Source organism: Acartia tonsa, chromosome 8 (genome assembly GCF_053477335.1).
Source record: "Acartia tonsa isolate MP-2025a chromosome 8, ASM5347733v1, whole genome shotgun sequence".
Classification (NCBI taxonomy): domain Eukaryota; kingdom Metazoa; phylum Arthropoda; class Copepoda; order Calanoida; family Acartiidae; genus Acartia; species Acartia tonsa.
The window spans coordinates 31,795,998-31,823,531 of NC_137267.1; the positions used below are offsets into that span (position 1 = coordinate 31,795,998).

General features: G+C 32.7%; 2 protein-coding genes across 3 annotated transcripts in view; both read right to left on the reverse strand.

Annotated features, from left to right (window-relative positions):
• The window catches only part of LOC145326717 (endoribonuclease Dicer-like), a 39,303-nt gene extending 17,592 nt beyond the window's left edge, over positions 1–21,711 (reverse strand). Inside the window, exons 1-26 of one of the 2 annotated variants that reach the window (XM_080170094.1) lie at positions 21,633–21,711; positions 15,393–15,484; positions 14,861–14,957; positions 14,287–14,368; positions 13,975–14,017; positions 13,689–13,750; positions 13,285–13,369; positions 12,881–12,975; positions 12,237–12,345; positions 11,926–12,005; positions 11,383–11,464; positions 9,053–9,107; positions 8,649–8,722; positions 8,094–8,222; positions 7,319–7,437; positions 6,186–6,945; positions 5,688–5,768; positions 5,186–5,307; positions 4,424–4,813; positions 4,082–4,213; positions 3,420–3,548; positions 1,991–2,071; positions 1,429–1,524; positions 949–1,029; positions 641–684; positions 265–392 (exon numbers count right to left, since the gene is read on the reverse strand). In XM_080170094.1, the coding sequence (XP_080026220.1) occupies positions 265–392; positions 641–684; positions 949–1,029; positions 1,429–1,524; positions 1,991–2,071; positions 3,420–3,548; positions 4,082–4,213; positions 4,424–4,813; positions 5,186–5,307; positions 5,688–5,768; positions 6,186–6,945; positions 7,319–7,437; positions 8,094–8,222; positions 8,649–8,722; positions 9,053–9,107; positions 11,383–11,464; positions 11,926–12,005; positions 12,237–12,345; positions 12,881–12,975; positions 13,285–13,369; positions 13,689–13,750; positions 13,975–14,017; positions 14,287–14,368; positions 14,861–14,957; positions 15,393–15,480 (3,244 nt within the window). In that variant the 5' untranslated portion in view covers positions 15,481–15,484; positions 21,633–21,711. Of the gene's footprint in view, positions 1–264; positions 393–640; positions 685–948; positions 1,030–1,428; positions 1,525–1,990; positions 2,072–3,419; positions 3,549–4,081; positions 4,214–4,423; positions 4,814–5,185; positions 5,308–5,687; positions 5,769–6,185; positions 6,946–7,318; positions 7,438–8,093; positions 8,223–8,648; positions 8,723–9,052; positions 9,108–11,382; positions 11,465–11,925; positions 12,006–12,236; positions 12,346–12,880; positions 12,976–13,284; positions 13,370–13,688; positions 13,751–13,974; positions 14,018–14,286; positions 14,369–14,860; positions 14,958–15,392; positions 15,485–17,853; positions 18,025–21,632 lie in introns of those variants that run through there. The other variant, XM_080170093.1, reaches the window with a different exon arrangement.
• A 181-nt stretch (positions 21,712–21,892) lies between these two features.
• Positions 21,893–27,474, reverse strand: LOC145326718 (transmembrane protein 192). Its single transcript, XM_080170095.1, has 7 exons — positions 27,341–27,474; positions 26,916–27,018; positions 25,894–26,036; positions 25,452–25,578; positions 24,105–24,223; positions 23,630–23,737; positions 21,893–23,088 (listed from the first exon to the last, which is right to left on the reverse strand). The coding sequence occupies exons 1-7, from the start codon at positions 27,385–27,387 to the stop codon at positions 23,007–23,009; spliced, it is 729 nt and encodes a 242-aa protein (XP_080026221.1). The 5' UTR covers positions 27,388–27,474; the 3' UTR covers positions 21,893–23,006.
• Between the last annotated feature and the right edge of the window lie 60 nt (positions 27,475–27,534).

The window sequence follows — 27,534 nt, forward strand, 5'->3', positions numbered from 1 at the left end:
GTAGCTAATGCTATTCTATAACTCAGGGAGGGAAGGGACATTGGACCGGTCATTTCACTAGTCCTCAAAGTTTTAAAATATTTTTCCTTGTCTTAACAACTTTGGGGACTTTTTATTGAATTTAAATGGTTGGTTCTTGAAGTTTAGTGTCAAAAGTTTCAGTCACGAATTTTATTCTACACAAGGGGAAAATTGGAAATGTACATTAATTTATCTGCTAGTGTCTTATCCCTTTATATCCCTGTCTAAGACTACAAACAATACCTAGAACTTCTAATCTTTCAAGATCAAATATATCTGAACAATTCTTTAATGTGAGACATTCCAGCAAATCCAAGTTTTTCAGGGAAGAACCTCTTGGGTCATACTCCAGCAGTTTATCAAACTTTAAGCTAAAATTATATTGAAACTAATTTTAAAAAAATATTATTAACAGCGAAGCTTTTCTATAACACTGGTCGGCCGTCCGTTTAGGATAGATCTTTACGTTAATTTAAACTTGTTAGAATTGTACTCTATATTTCAAACTTTGCATGATGATTCCTGTGATAGTGCATGATTTAGTAAGCGCAGCATAAAAATACCAGAAAGTCTTTACTACGTCATTTTAAAACTAGCTGACTTTTAAGTAAAAAATTACCTTTCAGTTTCACTACCATATAATTTGACAGGTTTATTGGCTTCCTAAAATATAATAGAAATATACTTTTTACGTCGTATTTAACAATAAGGTGTAAGAGCAGTGTATATTCATAGTAAAACAAGAATGACAAAATCCATTAAAGCTCAAATATTTAAGTATTTACACTTTATTATAAATAAATTTCGAGCTTAGTACATGGAGCCCAATTGACCTAGGGATCAAGAAAATGGGTTTATAAATTTTGGGGGTCAATTTATATAATCCAATGTCCCCACCCTCCGTAACTTTCGGTACTAAATACTTACTATGTTAATTTGAGTAAGTTGTTGAGTAAGATAGTTTGAGTAGAGGGAGGATCTCATTCTCTCAATCACAAATGGAACCACCTAAAAAATATATTTCTTAAATTTTATTTTTGTGTAGTGCCTTCACTTAAAACTTTTTCTCGGGGATTACCGCAGGGGTTGGGGGCTCTAACCATGCAGAGACTTTCTATCCTTTACCTTAACCTACCATAGGCACAAAAAAATAAGTTTCAACGAGATTAGTTTTTATGAATGATTCATTTTTGAATTGAAAAAAGATGACTGTCCTTTCGTGGACAAACATCCCAAGGAGACTCAGATATTCCTGTAGCATCCCAATGTGTGTAGAAGACACACAAAAAGATTTTTTTAGATTACCTATGTTTTGGAAGTCCCAAATGCCAAATGAGTATTTTTTTTAATTTGGGTATTTCTTTTAAAGAGACGTATCTGAATCTATATAATATTTGTATTTGGTACCTGAATTTGCCTCCATACTCCAGCGGGCAAAGGCTGTATCTCCATTAGTTCAGGTATAAGAAGGGTTCTTTTGTTCAAATCATTGGACGTGTTATCCTAGCATGTAAAATAGTTGGAATAAATTTTCAGGACTTTTTTAATAAAACTAGGAAAAAGACATATTTTAGACTAAATATTTGTTTAAACTTCAAATAATATTCTGTTTTTCCATGGGCTAAAACGTTACAAGTAATAATGAGGCCTAGTATGTTAGTTTGTCTGATTTGTTTTTATTTGTTGATAGGATTTTGTTATCGATCCTTGTTTTTTTTATAAATAATCATGACTGTGGGAGGCAATGTGTTTGAATCTCGGCCTTAACTGTGCCAAACTAAAGACAAATTAATTTACTCAAAACAGTTGCATTCCATTGCCATTCATACAAGGGTCGTGCAATCAAAGGGTTGGTTATTTGCAATACTTGGAATGACCAACTATGAGGGTCTGGCCCTACGTTTTTATGGACCGCCCCCAAAGGTATTATAACTTTATAAGTCAGGTATATCCTTAAGGATGTAATCACCTGAAGTCTTTCATCACCAGGAGTTAACATGAACTTTTTCTTGTCTGCCCTGCTGATTCGTAACATAGGCTGTCCAGGATCCTACACATAGGGGAGGATAAATTATCACTTTAGTGATATTTTATTTTTGTCAGCAACAGCAAATATTTTAAATATCTAATCTAAAGCGATTATTTAATCTATAGTGGTACTATGATTCTGATAAACAAAATTACAGTTTTAACATAGTTTTATGATCAAAAATAAAGAAACTGGGATATACTGCAGTTCACGGTAAAATATTGCTAATAACGCAATTTTCCAAAAATCTATGAATTTTAAGGGCTGCTAGCTGCCAAACGGCTGAACGTGTCGTAGAGATCATACCCGCACACCATTTTAAGCGACATAAGAAGGCCTACAAATAATCTGGAATAGCCAAGATCCAATGATGCACAGGGAAAGCTTCACTTAAGAAAAAACGCGTAAAATAGGTCTTTTTCGCGCATTTCTCTGCCCTGCGAGATAATTATGCATTATTGATTTATGGCTATTCCAGATTATTTGTGGGCCTTCTTATGCCGCTTAAAACAGTGTGCGGGCATGATCTGTACGTTCAGCCGTTTGGCAGCTAGCAGCCTTTAAAATTCATAGATTTTTGGAAAATTGCGTTACTAGCAATATTTTACTGTGAACTGCAGTAGATCCGAAAACTGGGTTGAGTCAAAAAAAATCATCAAAAGCTTTGCTGAGTTCAAAGTGTCATTATTTATTGTAAAATATCATTAACTGATAATCTATAATACAAAGTAGAACGATGTCTGTCTGTCCGTCCGTCTGTCCCTTAAGATCTCGGTAACAACTGAACCGATCGGATTCTGCTCTTTAAGGAATATACCTACTGGTTCTGTGGTGGTTTTAGGCTATTTTCTTGAGGGGTGGGACAATTCTAACCCCAAAAAAACAAAAAAAAGATTAAAAGATTAAAAAGAAAGCGTCATAGGTAATTCATAATTTATGGTTCGCATCACCAAAATATGTTTTTTAAATATGTTCGAAATAAGTGGTTGCATCTCCAATTTTCTTTTTTTAAATTACCTCTTGGGGCGAAGCCGCTAGTAAAAGATAAAGTATCCTAATGAAATATTTACAAAAAAAATATTCACCAACCCTGTTAATAGATATGTTAATATATTTTTCATGGAATAAGGAGAAATAGAAATGAAAACTGAAAGAAGTAATTGAAATTCAGTAGAAGTTGGACTAGCATTAAGAAAACCAAATCCCGTTCAAGCTCTAAAGTTGACTGAAGGCGGCTGCCTAAGATTTAGTTCATTTAATTCTTAAGTAGCGATGCTACTCCATCACTCAAAATATCTGTCTGTATATCTGGCCGTGCTACTCGCTACTTATTGATGTTCTCATCCTTATGGTTTAAGCATTTGGTTACCTGTATTTGAATATTGTACTTTTGTTTGAAAATATCCATGTGTGTTAGGTTTGTATCCCGTACTTTGGATTGCGGTGTTATGTCAGCAATAATTTCCTCGACAAAGTACAATTCTGGCTCTCCAATATACTGAAATATTTTAATAATATCTATTAGTATATCAATCAGTCTGTTAAAAAATACAAATGTCTGTAGGATATCTGTCTATCGGGTTTGTCCAAAATGTCTGTCTGGCTATATGTCTCCATCTGTCTACCAATATTTGCAATGACTGCATCTATTTGTATTGAATTATCTTTTAATTTAATTTTAGTGTTACGAAAAAGTGAGAAAAAAAAATTGGGGGGTGGGGGGAGTCATTTAAGAGGATGGATATGTTTACAAATCCTTTCCTCCCCACCCCCCCCCCCAAAAAAAAAAATATTTATAAACCTTCCCCGAACCTATGAGAAGCTTCACTGTAACGGAGAACCATATGATCGGTTCAGCAGATAGAAAGATTAAAATTACACACACACGCACACACACACGTGACACACTACTCATTCTGTTACTTTTGTAAAAACTAAGATTAAAATATTTTTCTTTTCATATGTCTGTCCATCTTCCTAGGTTCTATCATTCTATCTATAATTATATAAACATCAATGAATAAAACTAACTTTAGGTTGAACGACAGCATTCTTCAGACCAATTTCATCAGTCATCACTTGGAAATTTATTTCATCATTTGTCAAGGGAACTAAAATCATGGAGCTAATTTGCTCAAAGGAAAGATGGTCTATTTGCAGCACCTAAAAAACATAAAATTATTCCAATGAGCAATACATGGAAATTCCTTTCAACACAAAATTTTGGTATATTACAGTTTTGCCATAAATTTGATTTTTTAATAAATATCCTTGTTATTCAAATTAACAAACTATTCTCATTTTTTGTAGTATTTCTTAGGTAGGTAATATGTTGGATGATAATTCAAAAGATTTTTATGAAAAATAATGTACCTTATTAAAAGCAAATGCATGGAAATCTTTTGCTTTCTTCAACACATCTTCTTTTAAGGTTAGTTTTTGTAGAAAACTAACAGAAATAGAAAGCTCTCCAGAAGGACCAAACAGCGTAAGAGGACCAAAGTTTGGGCCCTGCACTCCCATTATTATACCCAAAGAGTTGGGATCATTTTCAGGGAAGTAGTGCTTGTATCTGCTCATTTCCAAGGGTTTTGTCAAGGACATTGCTATTTTGTACAGATAAGCTTCATTTGTAGAGGGTGGAATATTCAGTGGCCATGGCTCAATGTATTCATAAAAGTTTCTTCTTCGAGTGGTTCCAATTTTCCTTCCCCTTCTTTCTTCATCATTTTCCTCTTCTCCTTCAGAATCTGTTTCAGTATCCTAAACAACCTTTTTTTAGAACTTTAGCATTGAAATCTCCACTCTTTGTTTATGTAAACTCATTGTTTAAAAATTCTAGTGGAGAAATGTAAAGAGTGCAAAGACAAATGCTTCTTTTTACAAAATACCGAGTGATAAAGGCTAAAAACCCTTTAAACATTTTATTCGAGGACCTTATTGTTAGTAGGCAGATGGATATTTGATAAAATAAAACTGTATAATTACATATATTTTATTACAAATAAATAAAAATATAATTTAACAAGTTAACTACCTATTTATTATCTTGGCTAGTTCTTACTGCTTATTTGATTAGGATTATTTGTCCTAATAGGTAAAAGTTATACGAAAATGCAAAACTATCAAAAATACCTCTAGAGGTTCAGGCTTTCTCACTTTCAGCCTATGATCCAATTCTCCAAGCTCATAGAGTCTTCTGACCGCCAGGAGGGCGCAGGCTCGCTTAGCCTCCTCCTTGGAATCTCTTACTGGGCCTGTGTTGTTAGGGATGGCAATCAGAGACATGTTAAAACTTTTGGATTCGGCTCAACCCTATACCTGTGAAAATTCACACTCTTATCTACTTCTAAATATTTACAAGCTAACAAATCAAAATTTCTAGCAAATGGATTACCTTTAATCATGAGAGTTCATACACATTTCTTTACCCTAGTTACACACTACTGAAGGTTAAATATACCACACGAGGATTGCCAATAACTATTTAATTTACCAGTTATAATAGGAAAAAAATAGTTTTTCACTAAAAGTAATTTTTTTTATGCTACTCACAGAAAACTAAATCCAAAACTTTATATTTTTGGGGGATTTTGAAACTATTATATATTACTGGATGCTGAATCACCATCCCGACCTGTGATTTTATTTCTGAAAGGAGTTTTATGAGGCATGTAGAGATCACAATGATAGCCAGCGTCATCACAGAGACCCAAACCTTTTATTACAGCATTTTTTTCCTTGCATATTTTGTTATTCAAGTTGTTGAATTGCATTTATCAAACCATTGTGTGAAAAGAGACATTGTGTTATAATCCACTTTAGTCAAGTTTTTATTTTCCCAAAAATTAAGAACTAAAGACCATTTCATCTTTCTTTTATATTAAACTTATTACAGAACCAAATTTTTTGGGTTCTTCCTTAAATTCATCAATCTCTGGATTTTTATTGGGGGGGAATTAAAAAAGTCTTTGGTTCCTGATTATACTATTCAAGTACAACTCTGGAAGAACATTGTTTCAATTTTGATGAGGTTTAGAATTTTAAAAGAAATTAAATGTCCGGTAAAATAAGTTACAGAAATGACAATAAACAACTTGAATTTAAACGATAGCAGAGGAAAAAAATGGCATACCTCTCAGCAACGAGTTCTGGGCAGAACTGTCTTTCTCTTCGATAAATTTCCAGATTGGCACTAGCCGAGTGAATCGATCCACTGGAATTTTGTTAACATATTTGTATATCAATGATATGGCCTTACAACCAGTTATGTAAGGAGAGGTGTCAGGATTTTCTGGATCAGTATAAAAGATGTCTTCATCGACCACCTCCTCTAGGTCAATTTCCACAGGGCCAGAGTAATGACATTCTCTTAGGGAGAATTCTTCTATCTCTCTGTAATCATCTAGAAGTTTTAGTCCAGGGGTAGCAGTGTCAACAAACATTATGTACTTGCTGGGCTTTTTCCTGGCTCGTCCCTTGCTTTGGACATAGCTTCTGAATGTTAAAGGGAAGTCATATTTGATAACAAGATTACAACTTCGTACATCTAATCCCTCTTCTACCACACTTGTAGAAATGAGAACATTCAACTCTTTTGCTTTAAACTTGGTCAATATTTCTTGAATTCTTCGGCGCTCTGCCATAGATTCTTCAGTGTACATGTATCTGCCGGTTTTCTTGTTGAAAAATCCCCCAGCTGGTGAATGGACATAATCAACACGTAACCCACAAAATCTTGCGTCCAAATGTGCTAATTTCTTGAAAATTGAACACATTCTGACGGCGACTGATTTCTGTTCCACGAAAATAATGGAACTGATTTTATCAAACTGATTAACTTGACTTGCATCTTCAGAACTTGTATTTTCGTTTAATAAGCACTCTTCTTTTTCCTAAATAAAGAAATATTTTAAAAAGATGTAAAATGCCAGGCAATATTTTTTATGTAGAGATAGTTCCAAAAAATGTATGATTATCAGTTCTTTAAAGATATTGCTGTAATTTAAGAAACAGAAGTATTTGTTCTTAAATATGAAGAAAAGCTTTAAAAATTGACTAACAAATAACTTAAAGAGTTGATGATCTTTCGTAGGGGGTATTTCAGAAGCCAATTACAAATAGCAGAAAAGGTTAAATTTTAATTGGAGGAGAGGATAGTTTTTTGTGTGTGTTTAAGTTAGGTCAGGTTATATAATGGTTACAGGTTTACCCACGGGGTTAGGGCTAGCCCCCCCCCCAAAAAAAAAATAATATAACCACCTCTACCTTGACAATAATATCAATTAGCTTGAGAAACTGCGGAGAGGAAAACTGGAATATTCGTTCCAATTCTGTTAAATCAGCTGATTCTGCATTTAACTGGTCTATCAGGACTTTCACATTTTCTATAAATAAACCAAGTACAATTATGTCCACAAGTGCAGCAGCATTATCATGCTAACAGCATTTGGATAAAAAATACAGAAAAGTACAGTTTTAATAATCCTATAATATAAAATTATAATGCTTTTTTTCAGATTTCAGATCTTAATTCAAGTACATTAAAAAACATGATGTAAAAGGTATAAGGAATCCAAATTGAAATAAATGGGCAATAATTTCCATTTATTATACCCTTCTAAAATTCTGTGATTTGTTTTAATGGTTTTCTGGCCATTATCAACTATTGAAAAGTGAAACAAACTAATGGCAAAACATTTTTTTCAGTCAAGTTTCCTAATATCCAGGGAAAAGGGAAGGCGATTCTAGCAAACAATGCTAAGTCAAAATTACCCCACAACCCTTTTCCCTTATTTCTCCCCCCCCTTTTTCCAACTTCCTTTCAGTTACCTCAAAAAACATGTTTTACGCCAAATCTACGCCATCAAAATATTTGACCTTTGGTGATTTCAAATGAAATTGATTGGCTGAATGGCAGCCCCTGCCTAATACCTGTTTCTAGAAAGCTGTAATTTTTTGCTTTCTAGAAAAGGTTTTATAAAAAAAAATTGAGTAGTCATTGTAAACAAATCACTAAAACGGGAAACTAAGGATCACTTACCCAAACACAAGATCGTCTTTCTGAACATTTTGTTCCTTGTCTGTTGATCATAATAGAAATCTTCTACTTTATTTTCAAGCCTTTTCAGCTCTCTCAGCTGTTCTGACACATTGTCAGCTGTTATCAATCCTTTACAAATAAGGATAAGATTGGCAATTACTTGACACTTTTACACAAAGTACTCAGGTAAGTACTGTTACAACCCACCCCCTCCCCCCCCCCTCCTTGTTTTGGAATAAACTGTAAATAATGAGGAGGGGAATAGTTTTTCATTTATCTGTTTATTACTTTAGGTTACATTGGGTATTTATTAGCCCTGCAGGGTAAAATAAAACTCCAACAAGAGACTAATTAAATTACGTGGCATAACTTTGGAGACCTGCCATACTCAGTGAGGGTGAGGTAATAAAGAAGACAGTGGTACAAGTCATGATGTGCTTAAACTTGGAGCTTGAATTAAACCTACTCCACGACGACTTAGGTTTAAACATTATAAAATATAGCTAATCAGTAATCAATCAATCAATCAACAGCTGCTTATCAAGTGTAATTTACCTATACTATTGATGAGAGTTGCAAATGAGAGAAGGACCTCGTTTTTTAATCTTTTCACATCTCTATCCAGATCTCTAAAAAAATTAATGAACTGCAATACAGTAAAATTGGAAAATTTTGTATTGTATATAGTAATTCAATTGTAATGTTTAAAATGATGATACGTTAATCCTATGAAAATAAACTTGACAATATATAGAGAGTGTCATAAAGGGAACTATTCATGAAAAAGAGCAAGTGATTTCAAGCGCCTTCAAGCAGTGAACCTGAGTATTTTTTGGTGAATGAACTAGGTTTATGCTCAATATTGTTACATCGAGTAAATAAATTAAGTTTCACTAGGTAAGGTTTTAAATGAAAAAAAAACTTTGAAATTGTAAATCAGCTGCAGTTCCTGAATTTACCTTAAAGCAACTGCGGAAGTATTGCTGATTTCTCCATGTTGGGCTACAATCCGATCTTAAATAGTATCTAGTTAGGAGCGCAGCTACTCTATTAATAAGGTCTTTCTGTGCAGTACAAAAGTCGAGAAAATCTTAATCCTCAGATATGATAATACAAGTTTCATGATTTTTAGCAGCTAGCTATAACCAACAAGCGAATTAATTATTTAACCCTATTTCACCATACTTGCCTAAAACCTGTTTTTTGGAAGATTCAATTTTTAGCATTAAAACAGTCCAACTATGGTAATTGATATATTATTACATGGATGTTGCACCAGATTTTCATCTGCTGTTGTAAAAATTCACTGTCAGCTGGATAAAATAACAAAACCCACCATCTACCTCCTTATCCCCTCCCCTTCTACTGGATAAACGAAGAGACTAATAAATGAGTACCATATTAGAAGGGAGGGAGAGGCCATTAGACTGTTTATTACACAAGTCTTATCTTATAATAATGTTTTCTTATTAGTTGGCAAAACAACTTTAGTGATTTTACTGAATTTTAATTGGTTTGTTCATAAAGCTAAATGTCCAAACGCTTCAACCACTAATTGTAATATGCAGAAAAGGTTATTTTGTGTAGCATCATTGGGGATATACAATACACATTAATCTATTTGTCATTGTCTTATATCCCTATAGATCCCTGCATATTAGCAACCTAAATTGACGACACATTTTCCCCTGGCAATATATCCATGTATGCTATATCCATTGCAAGTGTGAAGTATGTGGTTATATCTTATTAGTTGCTCAATGTTAAATATAATTTAGATACATAATCTATAAATCAGCCAACAGGAATAATCAGGTTAATTAATGGTTAGAAAATGAACAGATAGAACTTAGGATAGAGCATTTCTTTAATTTCGTTAAAAGTGAAACATATGAGAAAACAAATATAATAAGATGTGCATAGTTCAATTTCTAATGATAAAATATCTTTCAGAAAATTATATAGCCAAAAAATTATTGTTTGTATTAATGGAACAAATCCTATCTATAATACAAAGTAGAACGATGTCTGTCCGTCTGTCTGTCCGTCTGAAGCTTAAGATCTCGGTAACCACTGAACCGATCGGATTCTACTCTTCAGGGTATATACCTATTGGTCCTGCGGTGGTTTTAAGCTATTTTCTTGGGGGGTGGGACACCCCCAACCCCCCCAAAAACAAAAATCCCCCCCCCACATTTTTTTTTTTTTTTTTTTTTTTTTTTTTTTTTTTTTTTTACAAATTTTACGAATTTTATGAATTTTATGAATTTTACGAATTTTACGAATTTTACGAAATTTACGAATTTTGCGAATTTTGCGAATTTAATCGCAAAATGTTTTCCTGCTGGGTAGGTGCGAAAATTTGTGATCCGTTCTGCTGGGTAAGTAATAGAAGATGTAATTATACCTCTTGGGACAAAGCCCCTAGAGGCTAGGGGCGCAGCCACTAGTTTATGTATAAATAAACAAAAAGGTTTCGTCTGCTTAGAAATTCATTGGTTAGTTTGATGGAATAAGAGGCCAGATTGACCATCTAGATCTACTATATCTATTCTAATTATAAATCTTAAACTTGTATTTGTACTCTCAATTAGGACTGTACAATAGAATAAAAGAAATAAAAGTATAACTTTAACTTTACTCATATTACTATTGCTTTCTGATCGGATTTTATATTGACAGCATAGCAATTGAAGCCATTTAAAAATTTGACCTCTATTAAATTATCCTGAGGTGGTATATAGCGCCATGAGAGGCAAAAATAGAAGAGAAAACTACATAGCCACCACTAAAGAAGCACAAAAAAGGGTGGAATAACCTAAAAGTTGGAGGTCAGACTTTTCAAAAGGATTAGTTCTTGATTCTGTTAATATATATAGTATGCTTAAAATTTAAAAAAAAATCCTGTGGACAGTCATTTTCATTCTTATAATTTTTTCTTGTCTGCTATTAAAAGATTGTTTTGGTTAATAATAATGTACACAATGCCGCGATTTACCTACATTTTATCGATGGTGAAATATAAATTTTGCCCCCAAACGACAGCTGAAAAAGGCAATTTAATAAAGGTTGCGTTATTTTGCCCCCCAAATCAATTTCTGAATTAATTTGCTTGTTGGTTATACCTTATTCCTGGATTTTTAGGCAATAATATGACAAACAAATATATAATTTTTTTTAAAGTTATGAATACTATTCTGTTTTTGGATAATGTCATACTTGTTTAAATACAATCAATAGAACTATCCATTAGATTTAGAAAGTATCAAAACTTAAAATGATTCCTAACCTTTTTCCTCTGTTTTAATTAACTGCAATTCGCCCATTGTATTGTATAGTTCTTGATTTACCAAAGCGGCTACTCCATTACCCTGAAAGGGCAAAAAAGATAATTTTTATCCATAGGCAGTGCAGCAATGACAAACTAAAATTTTCACAATAAGAAATTAAAAATGAATCTTTAGATTGTAAATGTATATCTAACTGTTAATTAGCCAAGTAAGTGGTGAAGTGGAGATTGGGTGAGGGTGGGGGAGGTCAGTCGAACCACCTCATTTTTTTGGTGGGGGGGGGGGGGGTGTGAATACTTTTTCCGACAGGCGATTAAAGTAACCTCCCCAGAATGAGTTATAAACCTTCCCCAGACTTAAAATATTCTTTACTGTAAAGTAGAACCATATCTACCCAGCAATTGGTGAGATTCTCAGCTGCATAAAGAAGATACACAGACATCCTCTTACTTTTAATTAGGATTTATGCCAACAGGTACATATTTACTTTCTTTACTGGGTTTTTAATTTTGAAGTTTTTTTAATGGGACAATTTAACCAACCTGAAGATCCTGTGAATAGCTGATAGTAAACTCATTTGGTGCTGTCACATATTTGAGAAGGTTGAAAAGGTTTTGCTCTTCTAAAAATAAAACAACAAGGATTAAAACATCCATACAGTAGTAAAGAACAGAATTAAAATCGGGTGTACAAGGTGAGTTTTAAAGTAGACAATAGGAAACTCTTAATGTAAGAAGCTTATCAATCTCATTAAGTAGTCATGCTGGGATTTCACATTGTTTTGACAATATTCTATTCCCACCGCGCTTCAAAATTTATATTTTTAAAATAATCCACCTGTAAAGTGTAATACCTGTGGTAATAACTTGTGCATCCATTTTCCTTTCCAATTTTTGCTTCTCTTCTCTGAACTTGATAACATTACACTTTTTTACCACAATACATGCTGTCAGTCCAAGAATCTAGAAAATTAAACAAGTGGATAATTGTGGAGTATCCCAGGGAAGGCGGGGCTGACCCCAGCTTATACCAATAACGAAATTAATTCGGAAATTAATCACAAAACCTACACGTGTTTTTCAGCTGTCGTTGGGGGGCAACACATCGTCAAATGGACGACCTCTCCATTTGCCCCCCAAATATTATTTTAGATTTATTTCGCTTGTTGGTTATACCTTAATCCTGGGCTGACCCGGTTCATATTTATACATTTTTCATATTTATCAATATTTGGACAAAGCTGCCAGTCTCTTTAAACTTTCCATGTTGGTACAGAGCATGGAAATTCGGTTCTAACTTTGTTTCTATCTATCTATCTGTCAATCTATACTCCATTTCCTAATCCCTCCTACATTTGTCCTTAATAACAATAACAGCATTTAGACATATGATTCTATCTATATTCCTTAGATACAAGGATCCCAATCTACTTACCCCTACTATATTGTTTCAAATAATATCAGGAATATAGAAATATCATTCTATCTATCTATCTACCTTAGGTACAGGGTTCCCAATCTCCTTGTCCCTCCTGTATTGGTCCATAATAACAGCGTAGGAATGAGAACCTGCCCCCACATGATGGCATTCATCTAAAAATAAAAATTAGAAATTTTTCTTTGATACAATATTTAAAAGAATTTTAGGCTAAGTATAATGAAGAAGTAAAAAAGAATTCTCGGATTTTTTCCAACAAGCCCAACAAATGTTTTAACTTTATTTAACCTTTTACAGTACACAGAGCACGTGATTTTTAAGGTTAGAGAAACCAGGCATTTACCCTAAAAGACTAACAGTCTAAGCTGCTAAAACAGTGAATCTACGTGACTGTGACAGCCATACAGAAAGCCCTCCAAACAGGGATTGAACTTTTTTTCAAAAAGTCATAAAAAATAACAAACCTAGAATCATGAGGCAAATTTCTTTAAGAAAAATGGCGCTGCATTGTCTGGCAAGGATAAACACATCATGAACCAGACACAACACCTGAATACGGATTAAATACAATTAGCAGAAATTCTATGGGCGAAACAAGATTTTCTCGGCTATTAAACTTAAAATGGTAATATTTAAAAGCTGCCTTTAATGGAAAATGACAATTAAGTCCAAAAGTAGCTGAAATATTGAGCTGAGTTGTGTATTCGGGCAAACAATTTTAAAAATGGAAGAGAGAGGTAAACTACTAAGTTAATAGTTACAGAAAAAAATGAACAATAAGCAGCATTGCAGAAAGAAGGAAAGAGACAGAAGGAAGTACAGACAGACTAGATTAAATATAGAGTAGCTTCTCTACTAAAAATGTCACCTGATGTTTATCAATTTCCTCTCTCCATTTAGTTTGATCCCAATCATCCACCCCATCAGCCCCTGTGTGTAGAAACGTTGTTGTTTTACTTGTGCTGACTATATTGTTCTACTTCTCATGTATAGAGATGAGATACACAACCATAATAATGTATAATAGCTAATTTGGATCGTGGTAAGAAAACAAAGTAGCGGGTTATGTTGAGTATTTTCACAGTTGCATTTCCTATTTCATCTAAGCGTCTATGAAGGTTTGTGACATTACTGAATAACTACAACGTCCTTGCCTGTATATCTGCCAACACTCAAGCCTGTACAATTTTCTATCTCCTAGAATAAAAAAATAGATATTAGTAAGATTTATGTACAGAAAAAAAATATCTCTTGTAACATAACTGCTTTTAAGTTCTACACAAATAAGGTAGACGTCTGAAATTTTGTTTATATTTTTAATGTATTTCTGTCTGTAGGTAATTCTTTCATTTTTAGAGGTAATTTTGTTTTTTCTCATTAGGGATGGGCATCAATTTATCGCCCATAGTCATAAGATTAAACCAAAATTTATTTGGCAAACCAATTAATCAATTAATTAAGCCTACCTTTGCTTGTTGATCAACTAGAGCCACAGAGGGAGAGAGAAAGATGACCTTTTTACCATTCAAAAATCTACCATCTTTCCAGCTAAAATTAACATCAGTATTTTGTTTATTTAACTCATTAACTCATTGATTTGTATTTGTATAAAATCATATAATTTAAGAAAATAACTACGCCCCTAGATGCCTCAAGATGCACTTGATGTAAGGTAGGGGGGGAGGGGGGAGAGAGTTAATTTTCTATTTCCACTTAAAAAATTAAAACAAATTCTGGTAATTTCTATTGGATGTTGGTTGAAGGTATCCTCCCCCAAAATAATTACAAAGTATAAACCTTTAAGAATCTTCACTGTGTAGGAGCATTACATTTTCCAAAGGTAGCGAGATTTCAAGCTACACAGACAGTTAGACATACTGTTATTTTTATATGAGTTATTTTTTTTATCCATTGCATCTATAAATATGTTTAACTCTTTTCCTACCTAAAAGTGCAGTTTTACTTTCAATTACGTTCTACTTGTGCGATTACATACATATATATTGAGAGGGAATAGAGGATGTAAGTACATTTGTTTACCTGCCCAACTCTGCCCGCATATGCTTGATCAGCATGATGGCAATGTAGGTCTTTCCTGACCCCGTACCCAGGTAAACTATAGCATTCATCTCTTTAGCCTGGCATACATTGATTCTATCATTTATTTGATTGAAGTAGAACATCGACCTCCCATCATCAAGGCAGGGTATAGGTGTTAAAGAGTAGACCCTAGTCAAAAAATGGTAAAAAAACGTAAAAATGATTATAAACAACTTACAATGCAATGGTTGTATTTTATCTTTTTACAAAGAACTTGCCATAGTAAACACAAATTTTCTAGAAAGGTGCCTAAGGAGCACAAAATCCCCATCCCTTACTTTTTTTTTAATACGATTGAATGGATGGTGTATTTTTTTCTTTCTTTTTGTATAACCTAACCTATAACCGGGAAAAAAATTATATGTATTTGAAAATCAGTAAAGGGGTTTTGTTGTTCGACTAGACAATTTGAGGGAAACTGCCTATAAAAAAAATTTGTGTTAGGGATTAGAATAAAAATAAATGAAAGATTCCTTTTCGAGTAGGTCTAGTTGGTAATCCCGCGCAGCTCTTCCCCCACCTTCGTCTGGGGGGTTGGAAGGGATAGATTGCTGGTCCATTTTACTGAAATTAATAATAGTTATTTCTCACATCGTATTATAAACAGCTTTCCACGGATATAAAAATGAAAAATTATTAGATTAAAACCAGTCCTTTTAATGTTTTCACTTTTGCATTAAAAATATACTTTAAGTTGCTAAGTATTAGATAGTCAATATAGTATATTTAAGCCCAATAAGATCTCAAAAACGGCTTTACCGATAGTTTAGCTTTATCGAGAAGTTTAGTATTGTTCCAAGGTAGGTTTAAGATAATTTAGGTATAAAGAATTTACCAAATTCACATTTCGTAGTAGCGAGGCTTTATTATTAAAATTTAGTCTGATTAGTCCCTTAAAATTTCAAAATTTGTTTTTACTTATACGTTAACAATATTAATTCTAAACATCCATAACCATTAAAGTTCTGTTTATTCACTAACAATAAATTCTGTATGAATGTTTTAATCCTTGTTTCAATATAAAACTTAACTGATATTTGAATCCTATCTTTATAATAACTGACTCATATATTTTAACTCGAATAATATAAACAATTGGTTAACTTACAAATTCGCCAAAAATAATAAAAAGCATCTCTATAACTAGAGCGTGACTGTACGTCCCTTCTAACAGTCACTAAAAGACCGTTAAGACTAAAGTCTCTATCTCGCTAAACACACACAAACTTTGATGTGGCAGATTTAGCAGATTTTAGCTAATTTGGCTTTTTTTTGTATGTAGATTTGTAATGTATTTGTCAATAACATGTGCATCAACAAAAAACACAATCATATAATATACATACATATATCGCAGTAAAAAACCTTATCTTCTTATATTACAACTAGTTCGGTAATACGTCCCTAGCCTCTAGGGGCTTCGCCTCAAGAGTGAGGTGGATACCTTTTATGTTAATTTTTTGTTTCAAAGGTTCTTTTCTAGAGGGCTATAACTCTAGGGAGGGGGAGCGGAGGCCACGGAAAATAGCTTAAACCTGCCCCTTTACAAATACTAATTCCTTTTAAAAAAATACATATAGAAAGACATCCGGTTACTTTACAAAAGAGGATTTGAATTTATGTAATGGAAAAAATTATCAAATCATGTATACAAAAATAGCTGGAAGTTTGTATGTATGATAAGGTGCGATAAACTTCTCCTTTTCAGAGAAGCTTCATAACAAACAAAAGTTAAATCAATTTAAGCAAAACTCAGAAAATCTCTCAAATTAATTTAATTTTACTATAATGGATAAACAATGCTTTTTAGAAATTCAATATTATTTTCTAAGAAGTCTAAAATATTTTCTACCATATTTCTAAAAATGCAACGTTAGAAACATCGTGGCTTATAGCTCGTGAAACTTATATATTTCCAATAATAAATCAAAAGGTTAATGGTCATATAAGCAATAATCCAACATTGTATAAAAAGCCTCCCTAAATCAATACACATTTAAATTACATTTTTTAGCAATCAACGTGTACTACTTGTTAAAAGAATCTACTTCATGAAAGGTCCGTCCGTCCTGCACTCAGGGGCGTCCAAGCTTTTAATTTTGGGGGGGGGTAAAAATTTTTTAAGGGGGGGGTAATTCGGTTTTGGGGGGGGGGGTAAAATGGCGCGCGAAGCGCGCCGCAAATTTTTTTTACCCCCCCAAGATTTTTACCCCGGGGGGTAAAATTTGCTTGGGGGGGGGGGTAATTACCCCCCCCTGAAATCTGTTGGCAGATGTAAAATTTGTTCCCCCCCCCAAAATTTAACCCCGGGTAAAAGTTTGAAATCGATAGGACAAATATGTCATGTCATGTCAAAATAAATGATAGAAGCTAACGGTTACGGATGGACGTACAGACGGAAGTAAGTACTTGCGAACATACCCTTATTATATAGCGCTTCGATTAAAATAAACATAGTGAGAAAATTTGAAATTTCACCGAATTTTTCTTTCATTTAAAAAAATATTTTATGAGCTTATCATTACAGATAAAATATTAGACAAAGTTTGTTGTAAAATAGATGGTCAGTAGGATATCACACAAAAAAAACAGCTGTATACTTATAGGGCCACTTGTTTGGAGGGGGTTGGGAAATCAACTCCCATTCAGTTTCAAATTTAATTTATAAGAAGATATACAGTAAGACAGACACAAATCCTGTTCATTATAAATAAGGACTAGCAGCTACGCCCCTAGAATGGGGATTGTCGACCGTCCCCCACTCTAAATTTTAATTGTGGGTTTTTTTTATAGGGGCGATTTTTCTTGGTAGCGTGGTAAAATTATAAATCTTCACAGGAACTATAAGAGGCTACACTGTAAAGGAGAACCATATTTGTTTAGCAACCACAGACCGACAGACACATATCCTGTCACTTCTAAATAAGGATTACCGTTTTTTCGCAGGTATTACAAAAAATTCACTCATATATAATATATCTTTAAAAGATAAATAATTTATAAAACTATCTAATTATCACCCTAGCCGCTTTCTTATAGTAATCTAGAATAACTGAAGTAAAAATTTCATCAGCATTATATTTATACTATACGCTCATTTTTGCGTCAACAACGCAAGTTGTCTGAGAAATATAGAGAAAGATATTTGAACTTGATTCAAGATTAGTCTTGAATCATATTTATTTTTGTAAGTTTATGTTGATGTGTTTTTACAAAACAAATATTGTTTTCTTTCAAAATTAACGTTCAAAATGTGATGTAACATTGAATTTAATAGGTTCATAATCAAGATTTTTTAAAGACTCCGAGCTGGTTTTCGCAACTCAAAATGGATGAAGTTTTTTGTCCCGATGAAAAAAAAAATCCAAGGGGCAAAATTTTTTTTTTAAATGCCCCTGAAAATTTTAACTAGATTCATTAGGCTAGTAAGCCTAAATCTCAATCTCACGCTACTGTGCTAGTATAATGAAAAATCTGAATTGCATGCACACCTTTCTAAATTCTTAATTTCATCATACTTTAGACTTTCACCACACTAACACACACCCCTATGACAAAACACACAGACAACCAAGTACAAACACACACACACACACAAAAACAAATGCACATTTAAATATAAAAGTTGACTTAGTAACAGACAGGTCACAGAATCCACTTCTTGGTTGCACAACTACTAACAAATTAGTTGTCCGTCATCCAACCCTTATAATAAAGTAACAGGGTAGATTCTGATAATAGAAATAGGAGAGAAGAACTATAGTGTGAACCCTTTTTCGTAAATCTGACAAAGGAACTCCTCCAGCTGACAAAAAACTTTAAAATTTTTCGAGTATATAATTTCTAGAAAGCTAACTTTATATTAAGGAATTCAACAATTCATAGCAAACTTATTAAAGGATTTGTAATATTCTTTACACTATACTAGAAAATAAATTTTAACACGATATAATTTACATGAGAAAAGCTTTATCTTAAGAAATGCGACTATTTACAGCTGACTCTTTATATGAACAAAATGAAAAAAATATGCCCTTTCCCTTTCCCATATGTGTACAGTGTAAACACAGTACAACGCTAGGTCCTGTTGAAAACGTAACGAACGTACTGTTGTATTGCTATTTGTTGTTATTTTATTTTTATATAATTTATTTCGAGGTAAACATGAAACAAACTATGAATTTATGTATTTTAAATGTTTATAATAGATACGAATTACGAATTAAAGATTATAAATCATGTACATTTGAAGTCCGAGATATTATTTTTTTGTTTTAATAGAAACTGAAGAAAAAAATATGATTTTATTAACTTAAATTCATAAATTTTTATTATTTTACAATGATTGCAATATATGAAGCATATTTATTATTAATGCACAGATAAAACATAGATGTGAAACAACAATATGAAGGCAGTACTTCATGTGATGGACTTGATTCGAGTAAAAGTTGAAAGAACAGCTCTAATTAACTCTAATAAAAAATCTAGTAAACTTTAAGTTAATATAACCAATGAGATTTCAGGTATGCTCCGATGCGATTCATTTATTGGCTCAATCAGACATTCCCTCTCTTTCTTAGTACCTTTATTATTCTGATAGGTCCCGGGAATGTTTATAACTACTAAAGGGAGGGTACCAACACACTCCCAAGCTAGAAATAGACCCTAGAAACCCCCCCCCCAAAAAAAAAAAAAACATTTTCATTTCTTTAACTAAAATAAAAATTGAGTTGAGGGGGGTTCAACCCCCTCGAACCCCCCCCCCCAAAAAAAAAAAAAAAATTACTAAAAAATGAGTCTTGGGATTCAACTCCCCCCTCCTCAAGTGCCCCTATATAGGCCTCTAGGGGGCATAGCCGCTAGTGATCGATATAGGATAATGTCTGTTTTAATCAATTTTAAGTGATAGTGAATTTTTTTAAAGAGTGGTTTACAGTAACTGCCAAAATTACAAATTCATTTAACAATTTAAAATGTAAAGCTTTCCTAAATAAGACGTAGGTCCGTACGTCATCAACGTGCTCTGACCATACGCGCAGTGTCCAAAGATCGGGAGTAGTAGTGTGATCTTATGGTTAATAAATGATTTTGATTTAAATTCATATTTTAGGCAATAGGCATGTTATAATCGATCTATCGATTTCAAACTGTGTACGTAAATATACCTGTAACAGTAGGGCACATAAAAAAACCTTAATTATTACTAGATATTCCTATCGTTGTCAGTTCCGTACAAAATGTTTTTTAGTTTTTAAAAGCGAAGCTTTTCTATAATTAGGGTCGGTCCATAAACATTATCCTGTATCAAGCAGTTTTTCAACAAATTTACATACAATTTTGCGTCGACTCTTATACTTTTATATTCTGATTATTCAGTTCAGACACTATACAAGTGTTAATGTCCGTTTGTCCTACCGTTTCAGTGCTTCGCTTTTATGGATGTTGTCATCCTTGTTTTTTAAAGAATGTAGCAAGTTAAGGCACATTATTAGAAGCAAATTATCTCTATAAGCAAGTCCTAATTTGTGCGTATGTCCATTTTTTAAAGGATATCTACACACTTGTACCTATTAACTTTTAACAAAAGCATTTTCTTTTACAATCCACATGAAGCTTCATTTGTTTGTGTATTACTTAGAGTTAGGTTAGGCAGCCCCGCAGGTAATGGCCCTGCACAATTAGGACATCCAGCTGGGGTAAGTGTTAAAACTACTGCCACCAATCCATCCCATTAGTTTCAATTCATCAAAAAATATGGGAGTGGGGGAGGAAAGTTAAGTGTTGCACGTTTAGGGAACGCACCATGTTGTCTATAATTGTCATTGTTTCTCTTATTGCCCTGTAAGTTGGAAATAAAATATATTCAGTTTTTCAGTTCTAGAGATCATAAGTAACAGACAATTAAAGGTCCGCTTTCTTTAGAAATATTTTTAATTGCATGATTTCTTTTAGTTTAACTAAAACTAAGGCCTCAGAAATACCAAAATTAACAGAACTTTTATTATATATAGTTTAGAAATTCGCCGCTAGGCGTCTCAATTTTGGTTTTCTTTTTGACGATATCACATTTTCTACCAATATATTCTGCTGGACATAATTTGATTCAATATTGCTTTTTAAAAACTAATTTCATTAAATATCAATTATATTTATATTTAATAAACTAATTTAAAACAATTTGGTATTTGAAAATCTATCTAAACGTTATTTAAATGCAACTAAATTTGTTACACAGACAAACGACAAAGTTAATTATAGAGTAGCTTTGCTTATCATTAATTTTAACGCGACAGCGTTCATAATTAGCGTAGCAAAAGCTTATGAATTTTCTTGAGGGCTATAACCTAGCCTGATAAATAATCGAAGAAATTAAAATTTTTAAATATTACAAGACCTCATTGTAAGAATTTTCTTATTTATGGGATTGGCACAATATATTTCCCCTCTTTAAAAATAATTACAAGCTATAGGAGGCAAAATCTCTTTAAAAACAATTGGATGATATGATTAAGTTTTTTATTAGGTATTGTATCTGGAGAAAAATAAAGCTGATCAGAATGACCTTAACAAGCAGGGCAGAGAGCTTATTTATTGGGGGGATTAGTGCAACTCAATCAGGGGTGTTGGGTGAACGACAAATTAATCCGCCTGCCAGCTTTATGCCCCATGCATTTTTTTTTATCTTAGCATTTTCCCTATCAACTTTTACCTTTCTTTTTGATCTTTTTACAGTCACGTTGGTCAAACAGAAAGGCAGCTAGATTAGTTTCAGTAACATTTTATTTTCTGCAAAATTTATAATTAATTTTGGGATTACTTAATTAAATTCTATGTAATCCTTCCCCCCCCCCTCCTCCCTTCATTCAGCTTTTAAAAAAATTATAGTCTCTGCGGGGAGCTATATCCCTGTGGGATGACAGAATACCATAAAAACTTCCAATATAACAACTAAGATTAATAAATCAAGAATCAATGTATAAGCTCTTTATTTCGAAAAAAAACATATTATGCGACATTCAGTGATTATACGAATTATTTGGCATACAAAGTTATTGAAAAATATGGCAATTTTGTATAATTCAATATTTTCCTCAATTATTGAATTATTTAAATTTTACTACTTTCTAAAAGATCATCTTTGTTTAAATTATCAAAATAGGAAAAACTAATAGATTCGATCAATATTTTAAATAAATCAACTTAAAAATTGGTAACAATATAATTAAATGAGTAGAAATAAGTACAATATAAATCAAGCATAAAAGATTTTGATAATCGAACAATGTATAATAATATTACATTATTTAAATGGATCATTTAACGTACTAAAAATGTACATGTATTCATCAAAATAGTTATTTATAATCAAATTACGACAAATCAGTGTTATCATGTAAAAACTTGTCGTTTACTATATTATTTTCAAAGCCATAATTTAGGTTAACATAGAATGTTACCCACACGGTAATTATTTCTAGTTATTCAGATCTAATCAAAATTTATTATTTGAAAAAATATCTTAGTTAAGAATTTGTCTTTTTATGCTATGTATTATGTCTTAATGAGGGAAAGGACAATAGCAAAATTAAGTACCTAAGTTTCTATTATGCAATATTTTTGTGATGCAATATGGTTACATAAAAAATTATTAAACTCATTAAATGACACATTTTTGTAATTAGGCATTTAAATTTAGGCTCAAAATTTTTATCAATAAAACCGTTGTTTTTCTTTTTCATAAAATTCTTTTTAATGTTATTTAGAAAATTGTAATTTAATGTGCAAAATTGTTATATAAACTTTTTAGTCTATCTGTACTTTGTAGGTAGATAAAAAATTTTATTCCAATGATTTTCTTATTGATATGGCAAAAATACAGTTTCAATCAATGTAGTGTAGGTAGCTTTGTTGTTCAAGAAAAAAAATATTTTATAAAACAAATAAAACTGAAAACAATGTTTTAATTAGATATGAAAATTGAATAATAAGGAAATTGTAAACTGTTAGATATAAAAATATTTGTTCTTAAACACATACTGTAGCTCATTCAGGCTTTCAATATTTCTTGGCTATTCCCGAAATCTTAAGCTCGTTCTCTCAGCGCCAGCTGATTTGTCAATTCCAGGATTTTTCGGCCCAAAGTTTCTGAGTGATCTTTCAAGTATCTGAAAAAATATATGTACATTTATTGTTACTAAATTCAATCCAATAATCTAGCTATCTCTTCATCTATTTAACTATCATATCAAACTACAATCTATTCATCAAATAAACAAATAATGACTCCTTCTGTACATTAAACTCATTGGGAACTAGTTTGAACTAAATAATTAAGGTTTAATAAAGATACCCAAAGTTTTTACACCAACAAATAAGAGGACTTGTAAAACTTCGGGTACAAGTGCAATGTAGTATAGTCCAATATCCTGTCCTTTCCCTAAACAATACTTCCATCTGTTTCAATTTCTCTAACGCAATTCGGATAAGATTTATTAACTAGGTTGGATTAGTAGAACACTTGCCACACTCAGGCCAAGATTAAGTAAAAGTGAGTAGGCGTTAGAAGGGAAAGAGTGTGACTCATATCATAGGTGTTAAATTATCCCTCTGATATCAGGGCGTGGAGCTCCTATTCTTTCAAACTCTATGATTGTATCTTATCCCTATACAAAGGAACACTTTAGTGAACACAACAACAGCACGTACCTGATCAATTCTGCCTGTCGCTCCATGACCTCCATTATTTGATCCTGCTGTTGGGCTCCAATACTCTCAATCTGACCTCCAAGATGAATGGAGGTTGCAAAATCATCCCTGATATTCAAATAAAAAATTTTACTTTTATTGTTCAATATATTTCACAAGAACGATACTGAACAAAGTTAGCCGCAAAAGGATAATTTTTAATGGCATATTCTTTTGTGGTTTACAACTAAATGCTGTACAATAGATATTTAATTGTTGTAAGTTTTATTGCACAAAGTCATTAAACTACAGAAATGAATGATTTTAGTCGTTTGATAAAAAATAGTTACACTTTAAATGGTTTAATATTAAGTAGCTATCAAAATTTAGTAGCTCGGTTTAATACATTTTTTAGAGACCATAATGTAGGAACAGCAAATTGTGTAGGACCACAAAAATAATTAACTAAAAGCTTTGTTTAAAAAAAAATGGATACCTTAGTACATCTGGTGGTGATTGCTTGGCGTTAAAGTCTCTGAGAATAATGATATAACTAACATTGCAACAGATAACTACTAGAGATTCAAGAGTTATCATACCCCGTAGATAATCAACCTAGGTAAATAGATAATTGAAATTAGTACCTAGATTTAATATCTACCTATTAAACCTACTCTTAGATATGCTACTAGCACATACGCCTCTAGATGCCTCTAAGGGCACTTAAAGGAAAGGAGTCAACCATTCAGTTTATCCTACTCCAAATAGTTATAAACCTTCCCTGGACCTATAAGATACATTGTAAACATGGACATTGACAACCAAATTGTTCCAATTTGTAGCGAGATCCAGACAAATGCACGAGGCAGACAAACATCCTGTAACTTATCCTTATAATAAAGTAACAGGATATCTGTGTGTTTGTACCGAAGGATCTCTCTAACCGATGAACCGATCGGGTTCTCCTTAACGGGGTAGCTTCTCATAGGCTATGGGAAGGTTTATAACTATTTTGGGGGAGAGTACCACTATCCTCCCCAGAGATATCGACAAAAAAAATCAACAACAAAAAACGCCGCCCTGTGGATATTTTTGCAATTGAATTAGCTAAAAACATAACGAACACCATCCATCAGCGAAAAAAATATTTTTGGAAAAAAGCTGATATTAAAATAGATTGAAAAGAAAAAAAAATGTACGTGTCCCTATAGGCCTCTAGGGGCGTAGCCGCTAGTATATCATATGTACAGTGTTTAAAAAAAACGATCGCTCACAATTTGAACCACCATAAGTACTTCAAATCTTGGAGATAGACCCCATAATGTTTAGAGTTTTTGATGGGGCATATAAAAAATCTTTTTATGGACACCTGAACCAGATTTCTAACTCAATCCTTGCCAATTTGGCATAAAAAAGACAGACCCATCCAACATTGAGGCATGACGGCGTTGTCTATTTCTAGATCTGGATGTTTGCCAGGTCTTTCTTTTTGATGCCAAAATGGCTAAGATTGTGTTAGAAACCTTGTCAAGGTGTCTATAGAAAGGTCTTTACATACCACATCAAAAACTCCAAACAATATGGGGTAAATTTCTCTGCAAGGGCTAGGTCTTAATCTTTAGTGCTCTGGAAGGGTGAGTAGATTCAAAATTCAATATTGCTTTCTCATTGTAATTGCTTGGGCATGAATTGTATTATTTTTTTAGGTATTAGTTTTGGACCAAAACTGTAAGGCTTATATTGAAAAAAGTGAAGGGATTGATTTGTTTTTTTTCAACACCCTTTATATAGTATATTCTAGAAACTCTACTCTACAGGTAGATACTATTGGTTTGTCTGTTACCTTTGTAAATGTATGACTGCAAGTAGCATCATTATCACACAGATCATGAAGTATGATAACAATCAGCATAAGGACAAAGTTCCCAGCTGATACGAGGTAAAAGGGCGCCCGTCGGATATTTTTTGTCCTAAAAAAAAATTTTTTAAATTCAAAATGCTATAAATGATAGTTGATACCATGAGTAGGTATTAACTAAGAGAATAAAACTTATTGCCACTTTTTTTATTAAAAGTTGTCACGAGTAGACTACTAAGGTCTAAACCCTAAGACGATGGCTAATCAATCAAACGATTAGTCGTTTATCGGCGGGTTATCGGTGTTTTCTGTTTTTTTTTGTTGTAAAATAACAAAAGTCTACATACCTACATATAGATTCGTTTCTACATTCTAAAAGTATTATGATAAAAAAATCTACCCCCTTCAAAACCTTGAAATATCTTACTTTGTGTAAAACTCGAGGTATCCACCCAGCCTAGATTTATGATGTGCCAGGTGCAGAACTTGATCAATAGCCAGAATACCAGCCCAGTGGCCGCCATGAGTGTATATCAGGATGGAGAATGAATTCAGTACACATTCTTTACCCTACAAGTAAACAAAAAATATCATTTATATAAGTTGGTCAGCTATAACAACTAGTAACAAACATAACAGCAACTGTAATTTTAGATCAACTGCTGTTAAGTGTTCACGGTAAAATATTCCTGGTAACGAATATTTCCAAAAATCTATGAATTTTAAAGGCTGCTAGCTGCCAAACGGATGAACGTACAGATCATACCCGCACACCATTTTAAGCGGCATAAGAAGGCCTACAAATAATCTGGAATAGCTAAGATCCAATGGTGCACAGGGAAAGCTTCACTGAAGAAAAAACGCGCAAAACAGGTCTTTTTCGCGCATTTCTCTGCACTGCGAGATAATTATGCATTATTAATTTATGGATATTCCAGATTATTTGTAGGCCTTCTTATGTCGCTTAAAACAGTATGCGGGCATGATCTGTACATTCAGCCGTTTTGCAGCTAGCAGCCTTTTAAATTCATAGATTCTTGGAAATATTCGTTACCAGGAATATTTTACCGTGAACTACAGTTGATCCGTAATTTATTATTATTGTAGAGACAAGGATGACAATATCCATGAAAGCAAAACTCAATAAATTAGAGTGGTGGTTGTCAATAGCAGTATGGTGACAATCCGCTTGATATAAAACGATTTGTATACTATATAAAAACGCAAATAATAAAGTTATGTATTACATGGTATATCTAATCTTTCTAGAAATCATCACTTGATAAGTTACATAATAAAATGTACATAAGATGGTTAAAGAGTAGTTACGCTGCTATAAGAGAGCTGAAGTTTATTCTAACAAGAAGAATAGCTTTTCAATTTTAGCTTTGGTAAAATAGTACCTACCTAATTATCTTTAGGGGAAGAAATGGTTGTAGATTAATTTACCTTTTTATCACAGAGCTCCGGCAAAACAAATGCCAGGATTATTTGTGCTGAACATAAACAGGCTGATATTATTACTGCAGGCAGTGTGGGCACTTTCTTAAATCTAGATACATACATGGATATTAAATAAGGCAAAACTTAGGTGAGGGCGATGTTTTAGAACCATCGAAAAGGAACTCAAAAAGAGATAAAGCAATAAGACTGTGCCCATTGAATGAAATACAGATATCCTAAAACTTACATTTTTTAATTAATCCTCTATTTATTTTTCAAATTAAATAGCTTGTTGACTAGAGGTTGGATAAAAAAATAACTAGAAATAGATAGATACATAGCCAGACGTAGGTTTTACCTCTCTTGAAAAGAGGATAGGGTGTTTGGGTCAAGTACTGTACAAGTAAATGTGATAAAGATATTAAAATTACCTTTTTGTATTTTCCACCAATAATTCCTCGTCCGTATGCGAACTCATTTTTTATTTGGTCTGAAAATAAATTTCCCTTTCATAGGTAGAATTATTCATTTTTCTATTTTTATAAAAAAAAATCTAGGACATTTGAAGTGCGTTGTGTAATGTTTAACAATTAGCCCTATATAAAATATTCTATGAATGAAATTT